At 32.2% G+C, this 17,353-nt stretch overlaps 1 protein-coding gene across 14 annotated transcripts in view; it reads left to right on the plus strand.

Moving 5' to 3' along the window:
• The window catches only part of LOC124540421 (calcium-dependent secretion activator), a 76,916-nt gene that overhangs the window by 47,352 nt on the left and 12,211 nt on the right, over window positions 1-17,353 (plus strand). For 8 of the 14 annotated variants that reach the window (XM_047117955.1, XM_047117960.1, XM_047117963.1 and 5 more), the window contains exons 7-19: window positions 528-703; window positions 1,636-1,721; window positions 4,698-4,706; window positions 5,258-5,415; window positions 6,956-7,036; window positions 7,473-7,642; window positions 9,507-9,663; window positions 9,847-9,968; window positions 10,237-10,381; window positions 10,828-10,934; window positions 12,322-12,497; window positions 15,459-15,479; window positions 16,506-16,682. In XM_047117955.1, the coding sequence (XP_046973911.1) occupies window positions 528-703; window positions 1,636-1,721; window positions 4,698-4,706; window positions 5,258-5,415; window positions 6,956-7,036; window positions 7,473-7,642; window positions 9,507-9,663; window positions 9,847-9,968; window positions 10,237-10,381; window positions 10,828-10,934; window positions 12,322-12,497; window positions 15,459-15,479; window positions 16,506-16,682 (1,585 nt within the window). The other 6 variants (XM_047117956.1, XM_047117969.1, XM_047117964.1 and 3 more) reach the window with 5 other exon arrangements.

The following is a 17,353-nucleotide window of genomic DNA, read 5'->3' on the forward strand; positions in this document are numbered from 1 at the left end:
TGTTCCACGTGATAAATTAACTAACAAACTAAGTACACAATGAAAGAAGCTTTGTTTTTATATGTCCGCTTACCTATATTTTAACAATGTATATTGTGTCCCACGAATTGCAAAAATGTGGTCAATCTTTATCTATATTATCTATACTAATTTTATAAAAGTAATAATGTTGTCTTAAATTTTCGCGATTATTACACATTGAAATAAAACTAGTTATAACGGATTTGAATCGCGTATATTAATTATTTTTGACATCCCGACGTTTCGGGCACTTTACATCGTTCGTGGTCACGTGTAGACTAAGGTGGCATTTGTCAAGTAATATTATAAGTATTTGTGCTTAGGCAAAAAGTAGCCTTTGTCCTTTCTTGGAGTATTCTAACAACCAACACATTAAAATGGGAAAGCTGCGGGCGACTGCTAGTCTATCTATAATTTCTGGGACTTTTTGTTTTTGATAATTAAAACCGATTCCAAAAACAACAATCACTGGATACATTTTCTAGAAAATAACTTTTTGATGACAGGCCTTCCTGAAAGGAGAGACGCAGATTTTAGCGGATGAAGCATTCCAGAACGCCGTGCAGTCCTACTACGATGTGTTTCTCAAGTCGGAGAGGGTCGAGCAAATGGTCAAGTCTGGAGCGTGTTCACATCACGACTTTCGTGAAGTCTTCAGAAATAATATTGAGAAACGTGTCAGGTTTGAAATATAAACATCTTTTAGGAAAAATCCGAATATTTTTGAAGAATGGGAAAATTAATGGTATTCAAACAACTTGGCTTTTGTAACTTATTAGGATATTTGGTTTTATACCGGATATGATTTATTGTTGACAGACTGCAACAGTACGCAAAAGTAATATTACAAAGTTAATAATGTTATAAAATTGTAAAGTTTTTAGGTCACTTCATTTAGAATAAGCACAAAATTGGTGCAAGCTTCACTGGACTCTTTTGACATTCAAACGAAGAGCATTAAACTGTTTTAAAATTTCCGAGAATAATAAACCAGCAAGCCTCTATGCGTTTTAAAAAAATATAATTACATTTAATTTACTATATCTCTATATGTTATAAAAAGTCTTCAGCCTCAAAACTACTGAATAGATTTTCATAGGTATTTTACAGAATGAACCAAGTAATTAGATAGGTGGAATATGTAATACGATAGAAACATTTTATGTAGACGTATGTCTCATTCTAAGCGTGCAGAGACGGAATATGCAGCTAGTTTATTTCTAAAAGATGGGAAACACTGTTTACTTAGTCACAGGCTACAAAAGTTAAATTATAATATTTTTTCATATTTCATTGCCATAATTGTAAGAATTATTTTAATACCATCATCATCCTCCTGCAATTATCCCAATTCTTCTTGAAATTGGCGCAGCATATCTTCTATCATACTTCCCTTTCTGATGTCATCTCACAAGTAACATTCTTCCCCAACCATCCACACGATCCATCCATGGAGTCTTTGGTCCCGTTCCTCCATATCCATCCACGTCCATCCTCAAAACCTTCACATCATGGTCCTCATCCCTCCACCTAACATGCCCATACCATGACAACTGGCTTCCACATAACATCTGGATTATAAAACCCTATTCAAGTATAAAGTCAAATTTACAGGTCTTTGCCAGAAATCGATGGTCTTAGTAAAGAAACCGTTTTGACAACATGGCTTGCTAAGTTAGACTGTATCATGAAAGGAACCGGTAAGTGATATGTATACTTATTAACTATTTTTCTAAACGTACATAAATATGAGATAAAAGAACTATAAGTAACGTTGGAATAACATTTTAAAGTGGATTCAATATATGCTTAAAGAATTTTCTAACAACTACACCATAAAAACTTTGTAGGACTTTAAAGTTTTTAGGAATACTAAGTCTTGCTGTTAGAAGGAAAAATATCTTATCAGTGGACTACCCACATAACCTACCCACACTTCAGTCTGTCACAAACAAATCAGAAATACACATATTTATTAGTATAGATAATAAAACATGTAGTATACCAAAATTTACAGACGATATTTGTCTTTTCCTAGAAATGTCTGTCTTTAATTAATATTAACAATTATAGAAGTCAAACTTATCTAAACACCCATAAGTGCTACCCCTTTAGGGTTTATTTATCAAAATTTGTTCCTTGGTATATGTCCTAAAATGTTTTGACATGCAATATAATTATTGTTTTGTAAAATTATTTATTTCTATCAGCAAAAATTGCTACTTTAATTAACACACGTCTGTGGCAACTGACACATTTAAACTTTGACTATACACGATCAAATAAATAAACATTTATTATTTTATGAATCTCAGAATTTAAGGTAACAAATAAATTGTCTCTGCTTGTTTACTTTAAACGCGAAGCTTGCGAGGAATTTTTAATTCCAAATGAACCACTCGGAAAACTCAGAAATGCAGCAATTTAAGCCGCTCTTAAATATTTAGATTTATGAATTATTTAAAATCACATAGTATAAAACAAAGTCGCTTTCTCTGTCCCTATATCCCTATGTATGAATCTTTAAAACTACGCAACGGATTTTGATGCGGTTTTTTTTATTAGAGTGAGTTTGTATATAAAACACAGTCAATGCAGTAAAAAAACTATGATGTCGTAAAAAAACAAATTCCGTAGTATATTCAGTATCAGTATAGCACCCGTGAAAAGCCGGAGCGGGTCGGGTCAATATATATGGGTACAAGTTATATCATTAAATGTTTAAAAATTATAGCATTACTTATAGTTCTAGTATCTTCTAGAAGTCTAGAAGCGTGAAACAATGAGCATGTCGCAATGTGTGCTAAGCATCGATTGGAGCAAATGCTTTAGACTGCAACAAGCCTCTGAATGCGTGTGAATATTTATCTTAATATTTTAAGCTCTATCATATTAATACAATCTATAAAAATATAAATAGAAATTTAAATAAAATATACTAAACAAAAAAAATTAGGTAATTATTTTGCTGACCGTACCAAATTGAATTTTGTTTTTAATATTTATTGGTGATTTCGGTGGAGTTCAGGTATAAGGAATATATACTTAAGATAATTTAGTGTGACTGATAGCAACCTGTGTATCACTTTTCATGTTTGTGTAACTCATTCTGTGTGTGCCTGTTGTAATTCAACCCTGACCGTACATTCTCGCTGAGACATTTTACTGTTCCATTAAACACAACATTCTAACGAATTTGACAGAGTTGCATCTGTTGTGACCATAAAATGTCTGTGTAACTATGTCACAATGCACGTAATAATAAAAAAGTTATAAATTTCGAAACATAAACCCTTTACGCTTCGGATATTATAATTTGAAATAAGTAACTACTTATTATGTTGTCATCTCTTTCTCTCTGACCCTGTGTGTCTAGGATAAAAAAGGATTGCTATATTTCCTTTTGATTACCGTTTATTGCCTTCTAGTTCTCAGCAAGTTTGTAAAGTCATATAAATACCTAATAAAGAATAATGCAACATTTGAAGATAAAAATTGATAAATATATTTTACGATAACCTTTATTATCTGTCAAATGATGTATATATCATTTATATAAATATATTAATGATTATGTTCTTTTAAAACGATAAATATTCAATTATTTTATAGATAAATTTAAATTAAATTATCTTATTTATATTTAAAAAAACATAGTCATTAACAAACAATTAATGGAAAATCCAAACAATTAAATTGTGTCTCTTAAAGTACATATGTTTTAAAAGTTGTTGCTGCGATATGCTAAATCGTCTTTCAATCACATCTAAAAATACTTTTTTATATAGATGTTCTATTTCAAATAAGAATTTTCTATATAATATTTTTCGACAAATATGTACTAGAAGTAAAAAAGAAACGAATAATATAAAAGAGATTTGAAAAACCAGTCAAATAACCACTTAGCGAATCATAATTCATTTCAACTTACTGTCTGAGAACTCACAAATAAAATGGCGGTTCTGAGATTAAAGCGTGTTTTTTTTTTATCCACACAATTATAGGAATTAGTAAATGTTTACTAATATTGTAAACATTTACATTGATAATAATTTTTCGTGGCCATATTTTCTGTCCTATGTATCATGAAATAAATTACGGATTGCTTATACGAATTTACTTCTATCATAAGAAATAAAATGGTTACAGGACTAATAATATCGCAGCCATAGCTTATTTCTTATACTGGTAACTCAACTAAATGCAAAAAAGACTTCTTTTTTTCTTTTTTAAAACACAATGATATAGACATAACTAATTGTTTGGAATTGAAAGTCAGCAAAAAATATAATTCCGTTTAATGATTCTTATTTTAAAAGATTTTCTTTTTTAATTTTAGGCAAACGTAATTGAGTTTTAGTCTCAATCGATCGATCAATATAAAATAATCATTCAAAGAAATTCTAATATTTAAACTACATTTAATTTCAATTAAAAATAATATCATTAAATTTGTTTATGATAAAAACTGTTTTAAAATGTAGAAAAAAAAACGTAACAATCCTTTAATTGTCAAACGTGTAAATAATCTGTTGAATCGGGAAATACCGGCATTCTAAATTTGAATTATATTTTTTGCTGACTGACTTGTGAATGTAATCATTTGATGTGTATAAAAAACTGTGTGGCTTGCATCTGTCTCACGTCTGTGTTTCTGTCCCGTTCACACCTCCCAGGAATAACAGGTACAGCTGGAGAATGGTTCATTTTCCTATTTACTACGATTTCAGCTTATGTTATGTGTCATTGCTTGTTTTGTTGTTATCGTTGTGTAGATGCATATTTATATCAAGAACGATGAACAGGTACAAGGCTTTAATTTAAGCAATTTTGTTATATACAAACACATCATAATGTCATCTATAACACTTTACATTGTACCAACACTACTTCGATAAAGGTATCGATATACTTCATATTGAGATTCAGCTTTTTTATTACAAGATGCTTTTAGTAGATTGTTACTTTAAATAATATAAAATATATTCTTATCAGTAACTTGGTACTTAAAATTTTTTGGTCAACTTTGATAATTATTTTGCTTCAACATTTAATTTACATTATTGACTTATCACTTTTGTTAACGATTTTCAAAGCAAACACTTTTATTAATAACAATAAATATTTAATAAACTTGATGCAGATAAATTTGAATCTAATATTGATGAATTAAATGACGTGTGGGATGTAGAAAATGTTAACGAAGATGATTCTAATGCAATGTTTATCTCAAAAGGGATACCGGGCGATGATGATTCGAAGAGGCCGTCGCGTGCACAGCAACAAAGCCTTAACGCTGAGTGTATTCTGAGCAAGGAGCAACTGTACGATATGTTTCAACAGATCTTGGGCGTCAAGAAATTTGAACACCAATTGTTATTCAACGCTCTCTTAGTAAGTACATTATTCTTTAATTTCATCTTTCGTAGGTCTCTCATTAACGTAAGAATTAATAACATCAAATGCTTAAATATATACAAATATGAACTAAAACTAGTTACGGTAAAAATCTTGACCGCGTGTAATGGTGGCAAGCAGCATTTCCTCGTTGAATCGAACCAGCCCTCCTGTCACCAATGGAGGCAATGAGGCGAGGTGTTATGCTTTTGATGAAGCTTTTTGCATCACTGATCCAAGGGTCTTTCACAGAAATTTGCGTAGTAATACTTCTTAATTTTTCTTTTTGTTTGCACATAAATTTGTAGTAGTTAATTAGGTCTTTTCAACGTATGTTTAATTTATTTCCTTCTTCAGAGATTTTATCCACAAGTAGCATACTTTGGATTTACTTTGTGTGAGTAATTACAACTAATTATTCTCAAGGAAAGCCTTCGTGAAAGCTCACTTGAGTTTTAATATAAAATTCTTTGGACGTAATTAATTTATAGTGGCTTTACCTGACCTTGAAAGTCTTATTAGTTGAGCTTTTCTATGTTTTTTCCATTGTTTGTACAAAGAAAGGAAATAGTAAATTAAAAGTAAAGTAACAGCCTGCAAATTTCCTACTGCTGGGCCTCCTCTCCCATTAAGGAGAGGGTTTGGAACATATTCCACCACGCGGTTCCGATGCAATTGGGTTGGTGGAATGTACGCGTGGCGGAATTTCGACGAAATTAGACACGTGCAGGTTTCCTCACGAAGTTTTCCTTCACCGCCGAACACCAGATAAATAAACACAAATTGAGCATATATAGGTATATAGTGGTGCTTGCTTGGGTTTGAACCCGAAATCATCGGTTAAGATGCACGCGTTCTTACCACCGGGCCATCTCAGCTCTGAAAAGAAATAGTTTAACTTAACTGTATATTGCCTTTCTAGAACTAAAACAGCTGTTGAAGAAAATACGAACTGAAAATTATATCGCTGTATTAAAGATAATGGTCTGGAAAGTTCCAAACAACAAATAATAGTTTTATTTGAAACGAATGTTCTCGTTAATAGTTCTTAGGAGTGTTCTTTCGACGCAAAACTTTGTTTCACGTATTTTGTGTTCATTTTTTAATAAAAGTTGTTTATTCGTGGGTGAATTATCATTTAAATAATTCAACATTTAACATTTTTTTATTAACATTAGAATTGATAACATTATATGCTCAAATATGTACAATTAAGAATTTAAAATGGTTACTGTAAAAATCTTGACTGTGTGGAATGGTGGCAAAGATGCCAGCAGCATTTTAGTTCCTATACATGAAAATATTTATTCAATTTGATTTCTGTATTCGTAAACCATATTACTTTAATGCCTTATAATATTGCTTATACCAAAATAATATAATAATGCAGTATAATCATATATTTGTATAGCATCAAATTAAAATTTGGAAGCAAATCTTCATATATGGCGGAATAACCAAAGAGTCTCAATATGATTCAATAGCTTATGATGCTTAAAATCATTATTAATTTTAATGAATCCTTTACCTAATTTAGTTGGATTCAGCCGATGAACAAGCCGCTGCGATAAGAAGAGAACTGGATGGAAGAATGCAGAAAGTTAACGAAATGGAAAAGGTAAGAAATGCAATAGCAATCTATTGAAAAAAATCCATATTCATTTTAGAAATATGAAAGTAATTCTGTCTGTCTTTCACACTGTCACAACCAAACCAATGAACAGATATTTATGAAATTTGGTATGAAGCAAACTTGAATACTAAGGAAGAACATAAGCTACTTTTTTGACACTCAACCCTTAAAACACGAGCGAATCCGCGGGCAAAGTAAAGGAATAAGTCAATTAATTCATACAATTCACATTTCACACAATCAATAAAAACAATAAAGAGACTACATATATTAAGTATTTGAAGAAAAATGTCCTGTAAGAGATCGCTGTTATAGCGATAAGGTCACATATTGCGTTCATGCAATTTTTTTTTCCATTTGTAAAATTTGATTTTAAGTTAGAATTGTTTTGTTTTCGTGCTAAGGTTATCGATTTTCATAGAACCGCAAGTTGATGCCCAAGTTCGTGCTGAAGGAGATGGAATCGCTCTACATCGAGGAACTGAAGTCATCCATCAATCTGTTGATGGCTAACCTGGAGTCGCTTCCCGTCTCGAAGGGCGGAGCTGACTCCAAATATGGTCTCCATAAGATCAAGCGGTATAATCACAGGTCAGTTTTGGAAATAAACTCTACAACTTATTATAATACAGTTATTTTAAGATACTATAAGAAAACAAAACATATACATAATAGAGTTAAACAACTCAAAATACATAGTTGATAAAAGTGAAAATAGTCTACTTCCAACAACATCGCTAATATTAATCCGATTGTACACATAAATAACATGAAACAATTAGGAAACTAATTATCTCCTAAACTTACTAGACACTATAGTTATATAACAAATACCTATTAAAACTAAGTTTAAACTATTTCTGCCCAAAGTATTGCCTTTGTGACGTGATCAAATCATCAATGTACAATCAAATCTTTCATAAACTATTTATAAATATTACAGTTATTAAATACGGGATATATACCATGTTTTTTTATTTTTATTCGGTGGGTCTATTTCGAACACTATCCCGTGTTTACGCACCAAACGTACGAGAAAGGAGGTAGTCCGATATGGACACTTCTAACATTATCAACATCTACCCGCAAACTTCTGACTAAAATATGTTCCAAACCTTCTTCTCAAAGGGAGAGGAGGCATAAGACCAGCAGTGGGAAAATACAGGCTGTTGTTGTTTATGATTAAATTGATGATTTGTTTACGTGAAGAATATGGTCTCTCTCTTTTCTTCTTGTTCAATCCTATTTTGATTTTTTCTGTCCCTGGCACATAACCGGACGATATAAAGGAAGTACAAGTAATGATTCCATCATATGATTATTCGCACGTGTCTTGTGTAGGAACCCAACACCTGCCTGACACCAACAATTTTGACAATATTAAAATTGTCATTGATAAAACCACTGTAGATATAGCTCATATAGACAGTAGAGATAGTTTTGACTCAACTAATGAAGATACAAATATACATAATAAAATAAAACAAAATTACACAAACATTATAACTTTAGCTGATGATAACAGTGACGATTATACAAATAATACAGATAGTAGAGATATACGAAAGCAATTGGTTAAACAATAAGGCTATTTCACTCTTGTTTCTTCATCAGTTTAGATTGATTAAATAACAATTTTAATAACACTTGGTTGGTTCAATAAAACAGCATGTGGTCCAACAAAAGGTTTTTATGATAAATACTAACAAAAAGCTTCCACGCGTCAGTACGGTTTAATGGCTTACAGATATAAATATTTTGAGTCCGTAGTGATGAGCGCTAGTCGATAATTTGAATAATAAATAGCTTATACATAGTTTAACAATAGAGAGAATTGTAGATGCGTTTCGAGGTTCGCAAATACACATTTATCAATCAGGCTTTCGAATGATGAAAGATCATGACACAGCTTGTAATGTTTTCATATTTTTTTCTTAATCTTTAATATGATCAAATAATACTTTAGGTAGGAGTATTCGAATTTAAACCGCTTAATGCTTTAAGCGCCTCGCTTCCACTTGAACATATTTTAACATATTTCTCTTCTCCCTCACCCTTATATCCCACTAATGCCTCTTTAGATTTATATATGTATATTATGTGTGTGCAAAAAAACTATTTAACATTTCCCATTTGCTATGCTTAATCATTCTTGGTCTCGGTGATGGTTCCCTTGTTTGCCACCTCGTCCCATGGGCCTGTGAATGTTTATCTTTTTAAATGTATCTGTAAACATGCTTTGGACACGCCAATTTTTTGTACTACAACTCAATCTTTATTATATTTATATTCAACTTTAATAATTGTATTATTATAATCATTGCAAAATATATTTTGATTTAACTTCACTGTAAATTTATATTATTGTCAATTACTAAAATGTTTTATGAGATTTTCTATAATTGTCCAAACTTTGCAATTGAATTTATGGATTGGTGGTGGGTAATGAATATAGATCAAATGCTGGACCAGATCCGAGTCCAAGGTTGAGTAAGCAGCTATGTTTCAGATCGCAAGGGTCTCTAGCGAACAAGTTGACTGGTGAATCAGATGGAGGGGACGTTGACACACAGCTGACAAAAATGGATGTGGTTCTTACATTCCAGATAGAGGTAATGGTGATGACTAAAATGATAATGTTGATATGACCTTCGATGATACAAATTACAAAGTATTAAGTGATACGCATATTGATATGCTGACTAATTGTTCAATTCTCACAAGGGATTGTCCACAATATTATAACAATATGTTTGTAATTAAATGGTATTTCCACGTTCGTTGCAAAATTTTAGGTGGTTGTTATGGAAGTCAAGGGATTAAAATCCTTAGCTCCTAACAGAATAGTCTACTGCACCATGGAAGTTGAAGGGGGCGACAAGCTGCAAACCGATCAGGCTGAAGCATCAAAACCTATGTACGTATTTGAAATATCGCTAAGTGCCAAGTTCTTTATGCTTTACGAGTTAAATTATTTAAGTGAATGCAGCTAACGTGAATTGAAGTGAAAGAATAATTTAATACCAAGACAAATGCTTGAAAGCCAAGGTGATAATCGATGAAAAACTTTCTTTTATTTGTTTTACGCTTATAATTGTGACTATAAAATGTCTTCGAAAGATATGACAGTAATACTAAAAAATGAAATTATTCTGAAACTCTCAAAAAAATATTCAAATAATTAGGTGGGACACACAAGGAGATTTTAGCACCACTCAGCCATTACCAGCTGTAAAAGTGAAGCTGTATACAGAAAATCCTGGAGTTCTAGCCCTTGAAGACAAAGAACTAGGCAAAGTGGTACTTAGACCAACGCCCTTATCCAGCAAGGTATTATAGCTTATTAGATTATAAAATAAGTAAAGTAGTTTATCTTAGATGCTACACGTGTATCTAGTATTACTAAAACTATTAATGCAAATAATTGAAAATTATATAACCGCAATATTAACATCTCATTTGTTTAAGGAATAAAGCCTTTAATGCTATAGATCCTGAGATTCCAGGTCCAAAATGAGCTGGTAATAAAAAATATTAAATTTTTCCATTAATGTGTTTTTCGTCAAATTTTACTCCAGATTTAATTCGTTAGAAATGTAACACTGATGTGCCTCGAAAAGATTGGTAAATCTAGATATATAAGATAGACTAATCTTTTAAATTGGGTGCCGTAACCTAAATTTGTTCAGCAGGATATAATTTTTTGACAACAATTTTAGTACATTATTTATCGATCATTTATGACTAATGCATTAATAAGAAGCTTTCAACACCAGGCCCCAGAATGGCACCGTATGACTGTACCAAAGAACCTACCGGATCAAGATCTCAGAATCAAAATTGCTTGTCGGATGGACAAACCGTTGAACATGAAACACTGCGGGTAAGTTAATATATAGTAGATTGAAAGGAAAGTTATGTCGTTTTATAATTAAGCAACTATTCTTTCTTGTAATTAAAAAGGATATGGCTGGTGATTCATTGGGATTTTTGCCTTAAAGATGGCAATTTGTAACAAATAACGTGGCATATATAATTGATAAATATCGAACACTAATTTATAAATTAATTCAAATATTTTCTTTCAAATGCGACAGAACTTTCCTCTCAACCTTTTCTGATCGGGGAAAACACATATTACAGTACAAATATATTATACAAAATTTACATAATATAATGAAAGAAGAAGAACTCCGTAATATATCGTAGAGGTAACGGTTAAAATGTACATTGTTATTGTTTATTTTAGAAAAGGAACTCTATACTAAGATTTTACATTGTATAACAACTTACTTGCTTCCGAATATTTTGCGTGAAAAGGGACGGAAGTTTGTAACAGGAAGCTGTGAAAAGGCGCGCAATTTGATAAGACAAATGAGTTCCAACCCAACCAATCAACTTACTTCCTATAGAATACAATAAATTTTGTATGAAAACTATACAAAATATTGGCTCATTCTGATTTAAGGTTGAGCAAGGCCTTCGAGTCAAGATGGCCCAGTAGTAAGAACGCGTGCATCTTAACCGATGATTGCGGGTTCAAACCCAGGCAAGCACCGCTGGTTCATGTGCTTAATTTGTCTTTATAATTCATCTCTTGCTCAGCGGTGAAGGAAAACATCGTGAGGACAAATTTCGTAGAAATTCTGCCACATGTGTATTCCACCAACCCGCATTGGAACAGCGTGGTGGAATAAGTTCCAAACCTTCTCCTCAAAGGAGAGGAGGCCTTTAGCCCAGCAGTGGGAATTTACAGGCTGTTGTTGTTGTTGTGAGGCCTTCGAAACTAACAAAGAAACGAAATTTTTAGTATAAAATTTTTTTTGATTGACAATTTTTGGAACGTGAAAGTTGTTCTACTGGACATACATACAATGTACAATTACAATGTACATGTACAATTGTTAAATCTAATTGTGAATATTTGGCAAAATAGTCGACAATCTTAGAAAAAACAAAACAACTTGATAAAAAGACTCATTTTGTTGACGAATTGCTTATATTAATAAACCAAGACCACTACATATAAAAAAGACCATTAAAAATAATATGTAAAATGATCCCAATATATTTTCTATTTATAAAATTTTAATAATCAAGAAATGTCTAGTTTTAAGGTCTTAAAATATTCCTAATTAGCCGTTGAATCAAGCATACTAGGCGTAGCTATATAACAAGAGTTCGAAAACATTCGTGTTTTACAACGCTGTATATAACGCTTTATAGTATTAATGCTTCAAATATATTTGTATGTATTTCTTCATATAAAGCTATCTGCACGTGATCGGCAAGAATGTGTGGCGCAAATGGAAACGACGGTACATGGTTCTGGTACAAGTGAGCCAGTACACTTTTGCCCTCTGCTCCTATAAAGACAAAAAGTCTGAGCCTGCTGAGATGATGCAGCTCGATGGATTCACTGTTGATTACATTGAATTGGCGAGCGGTAAGTTCGTATTAATCCCTAACAAATTTATAATGATATATATTTTGTGCCTATACAAAGCAATTTTGAGACAAGAACGATAATATAAGTCAGGTCGGCTATGATTTTATATCTATAACTAGTGACCCAGCCAGGGTGCAATGATAAAACATCACAGTGGAAACCTAAAATTATAAGTTATTTACTAAATTGTCCATGTATTATATATAAAAACCTTCTTCTCGAATCACTCTATCTATTAAAAAACAGTATCAATATTAATTGCGTAGTTTTAAAGATTTAAGCATACATTGGGATATAGGGACAGAGAAAGCTACTATGTTTTATAGTATCAGTAATCAAAGATGTTTAATGTTTGGTATTTTTTTTTTTAAATAAACATACTGATCACCATCATTTCGTATTGGTTTACCTCGGAATCAAGGACCATATCGTACTCTAACACCAAAAACTTCACTTGGTGATAGGGCTTTGTGCAAGCCCGTCTGGGTAGGTACCACCCTCTCATCAGATATTCTACCGCCAAACAACAGTACTTGTTGTTGTTGTGTCTGAAGGATGAGTGAGTCAGTGTAACTACAGGCACAACGTACGTAACATCTTAGTTCTCAAGGTTGGCGACGCACTAGCGATTTAAAGAATGGTTAATGTTTTTTACAGCGCCATTGTTTATGGGTGCTCATATGCTGGCCCGCCAATCTATGGCATTAAGAATGATGATTCTATTAAGTCAAGTCAGCTTAGACTTTAGATATATCTATAGTACGAAGTCAACAACCAGTAATCAAATCAAAGTTATCAAAATCTTTGGCGAAAAATAGTTAAAAGTCCCTTCTAGTTATTTTTTTTAAATAAACTTTGCCTATCACCATTTAAAATTGGTTTGGTTCGGAATCAAGGATCATATCGTGCACTAACATCAAAACCAAAACATTACATACACAATTAGGTGAAGTAGGCTCATTTAAATCATGTTATAGAATCGAATTATAGGTATGTAACAACCTTCATATCGTCTTATAATATAATCTTGATCAATCTAAATTAAAAGCACTGTGCTTTATTGTATAGTTGGACGGGCTTATCTTGAACTTTTAGTGTACAAGTCCGATTTGGAAAATGCGTAACTCGTTTATTGGAATGGTTACATGATTTTCTGAACACGCCACAACTATAAAGTTTGGAACAGTTTCTTTTATGGTAATAATTGGTAGGGGCCATCTGATGTTAAGTGGTCACCTTTACCAATAGAAAATGACGCTTTTAGAAATTTTAACTATTCCTCACACCGTGTGTCACCAACCTTGGGAACTAAGATTTTATGTACCTTGTGCCTGTATGGCTCACTCACTCTTCAAACCTGAACACAACAATACCGTGTACTGTTGCTTGGCGGTAGAATAGCTGATAAGTGGGTGGTACCCACCCATGTGGGCTTGCACAAAGCCCTACGACCAAGTATCGTAAACGACGACAGATTTTGCAAGCTGTGATGGTTTTAAGTTAAAACTTAACTTAAGATGTATGTACTTATATTCTGATCCTACTTCCTATTAATATTATAAATACGACAATTTGTGTAGTTGGATGTGTGTATGTTTGTTACTCTTTTACGAAAAACCTACTAAACGGATTTGGATGAAATTTTACCTTAACATAGGTTATACATCAAAATGACACACACGCTTCAATTTATAACAATTTATTTTATAATTTAGTCATAAAGTAACGATATATAGTACCCGTGCGAAGCCGGGGAACTCTAGTTGTATATATGAAATAAACAACTATTTGAAAAAATGTCATCGATCTTTCGGTATAGACCTATTCACTTACGAAAGCGTAGTCTAACACGCTAAACGAACTCATAAAACTTAACAACAAACAAACATATTATGAAAAAATATTTTGCATTTTTTTGCTAACCCTACTCTTATGCAAATCACGCACACTAATAAATACTGTATGCATGAACGTCACTCAATAATAATGAATGCCGATAATTACTTGAACGTGTAAGGGTGCGCCTTCATAAGTGAATCATCACTACATAGTATAAAAAAATATACAGACGAATTGATAACCTCCTCCTTTTTGAAGTCGGTTGACAAAGTCGCTTACCGCTGTCTGTCTCTATGTATGCTTAGATCTTTAAAATTACGCAACGTATAGTACGACACAAATTAGATGTAGCAGCGGAAAATGCAATGGAATGAAAATAAAACCAATTACTGCCGTTACACAACCAATAGAAATAGCTCCCTATCGCGCCATTCGACGCTATTCATCGCTTTAGATTCACGCGTCAGAGAAAGCAAGTGCATGTAAATCGACGCGTCAAATTGACGAATATATTAGGTCATGTGACATTACAAGTTATTACGTTTGTCCAAAGTAATATTCGCATGAGAAATAAATATTGATAATTTGGAATCGCGTACACAATTCGGATGTGATCGGTTTTACGAATTTTGCCGATGCGACATCTAAGTTGTGTCGTACTATACTTTAATGCAGTTTTCTTTAATATATAGGGTAATTCGAGAGGAAGGTTTTTGTACATAAAACATTGACAATATAGTAAAGAAACACTGATAATTTTAGATGTATCTAATGTGATGTCGTAAATAAACAAATACTGTTTTATATTTAGTATCAGCTTTGCAGCCGTGTAAAGCTAATAAATCTATATAATCTACATTATTTATTCACAAGTGATTTAGTTTGTTTATTATTTATAAAGCAAATTTAACTAATTTCTGAAGTAGTCGTTTACCTAAATGTTCGTTCAAAAGGTCAACGCGACTAAAATAGTTGTGGTAGCTAAAAGGTTCCACATTTAACTATTAAAGAGTAGTGATCACGGAAACTCTAGGTTTTATTATTATTGCTTTTGTATTATATTATTATATTCAACAACGCCATTTTGTAATAAATATTAACTTTCTTTTTTTTTTACAGCCCAGTTGATGGTCGGCCAAGGTATGTTATTAAAAGTTATAAAATAAAACTATTTGACTTTTATAGAACTTTAGATTAAATCGTGATGAAATTAAAAATAAATGCGAAGAGAAGTTTGTTCTGAATCAAAGTTATTTAGATAAGACTTATTTCTAGAATGTCGTTTAAAGAAGTTTCAAAGAAAATTTAAATTTCAGATTAATACGACAATCGAAATAGAATAGAAAATTCAATAAGTTTTTACTTTATTCGCTTTTATATTTATGATAAAGTTATACGTTCACTTAATTATATTTTTCGTCAGATTTTCAGACATTTCTGCGAAAATATTGCTTATTACTTAACACATAAACTGCGATATCGCTTGCACAAGTTTATAACGATTGATAATCTGTACTTTCATAGTCGGGATGGTTGAATAAGAAGACTAGTATATTAGAAGTAATTGATGATATCTATATTAATATTATAAATGCAGTGGCGTATTTACCAATAGGCTAAGTAGGCTGGGGCCTAGGGCGGTGGATTTAGCCCAAATTTGTTATTATCTTACAGAGATAAAAAAAAACTTATAATTATATGTATACACATTACGTCCGTAATCCGTATACTCGTTACTACATAGCGGGTTGGAAAAATAATCTAGTAGCTGATAGAAATATCACCTAGCTTATAATCACACTAATAACTGGAAAAAACCGATGTAATGAGGACGATAGAACACAAATCATAAATCTAGCAAAAAAGTAGAGGCGGCAAAAATTTAATAACCTACTAGCCTATTAGCGGCAGATTTGTAAATCCGCCACTGTAAATGTGAAAGTAACTCTGTCTGTCTGTCTGTCGTTCTTTCATAACCAAACCGCTGAACCGAATTTTATGAAATTTTGTATGATGGCAGACTAGCACCAATAAAAGACATACTAGGCTACTTTATTACCTAACAATTGACAACCAACACGCTAAAATAAGCGAGGCCGCGGACGACTACCAGTTTTGAAAAATTGTGGATTTTTTGTTTGTAAATAAGAAGGAAATTGTTCTCAGAACTGGAAGGAGCGAAATATTTCATGAACGCCGTGAGAGATGGAGAGTCAGTGCTGATGGGCGTGGGTGATGAAAACGAATGCCATCTGTGGGTGATGGCATTGTACCGTGCCACGGGCCAGAGCCACAAGCCAACCCCACCCACTACTTCTGATACCCATATCAAGATTATGGGTGGTAAGTAGTTCAAGAGGATTATACTTTAAATGTTGAAAAAGTGCACTGACTGTTTTGGCTGTTATTCTCGTTAGAATCTACATTAGGAACCAGTAGTAATATCACTTGGTATAGATTGTTAAATGATGATTGAAAAATTCTAGTAAAAGCCTACTTGAATAAATTATATTTGATTTTTGTCAAATTGAGTCAAAATAAAATAAATGTCATCCTAATAGATTGTTAAATAACCTTTTGATTTGGCGTTTTAGTTAATTATGATCTCTAGCAAAGAAAATAACACAAGCTACCAATTAAGTTATAGAGAAATATATAAACCTATGTGCCTCCTTAAGTGTAGCGAACCGCACCATGCACCTTATATAATAATTAAGTACCAGCAATTTAACAACTTCACAAAATTATACGTTAAAATTTATTTAGGCGTGAAGTAAGCTGTTAGTATAAAGTCTACCGAAGAGAACGGCGAGTAATATATTAGTTGGCTCCTTAGTACTAATAGTTTTTAACCACGACCAAAGAGTTCAATTCTGTATGATTTGTTACCTCAGAGCTCTGTCATTCTCTAACGGATTTCGAATTTTGTTGTATTACAATCAAAAGAAAATGGGTACATTTCGTTTAAGACTTATCATAAAATATGTAAAAATATAGGTATATTGTAGACGTAG

The sequence above is a fragment of the Vanessa cardui genome, chromosome 25 (genome assembly GCF_905220365.1).
Source record: "Vanessa cardui chromosome 25, ilVanCard2.1, whole genome shotgun sequence".
In the NCBI taxonomy this organism is placed as follows: Eukaryota; Metazoa; Arthropoda; class Insecta; order Lepidoptera; family Nymphalidae; genus Vanessa; species Vanessa cardui.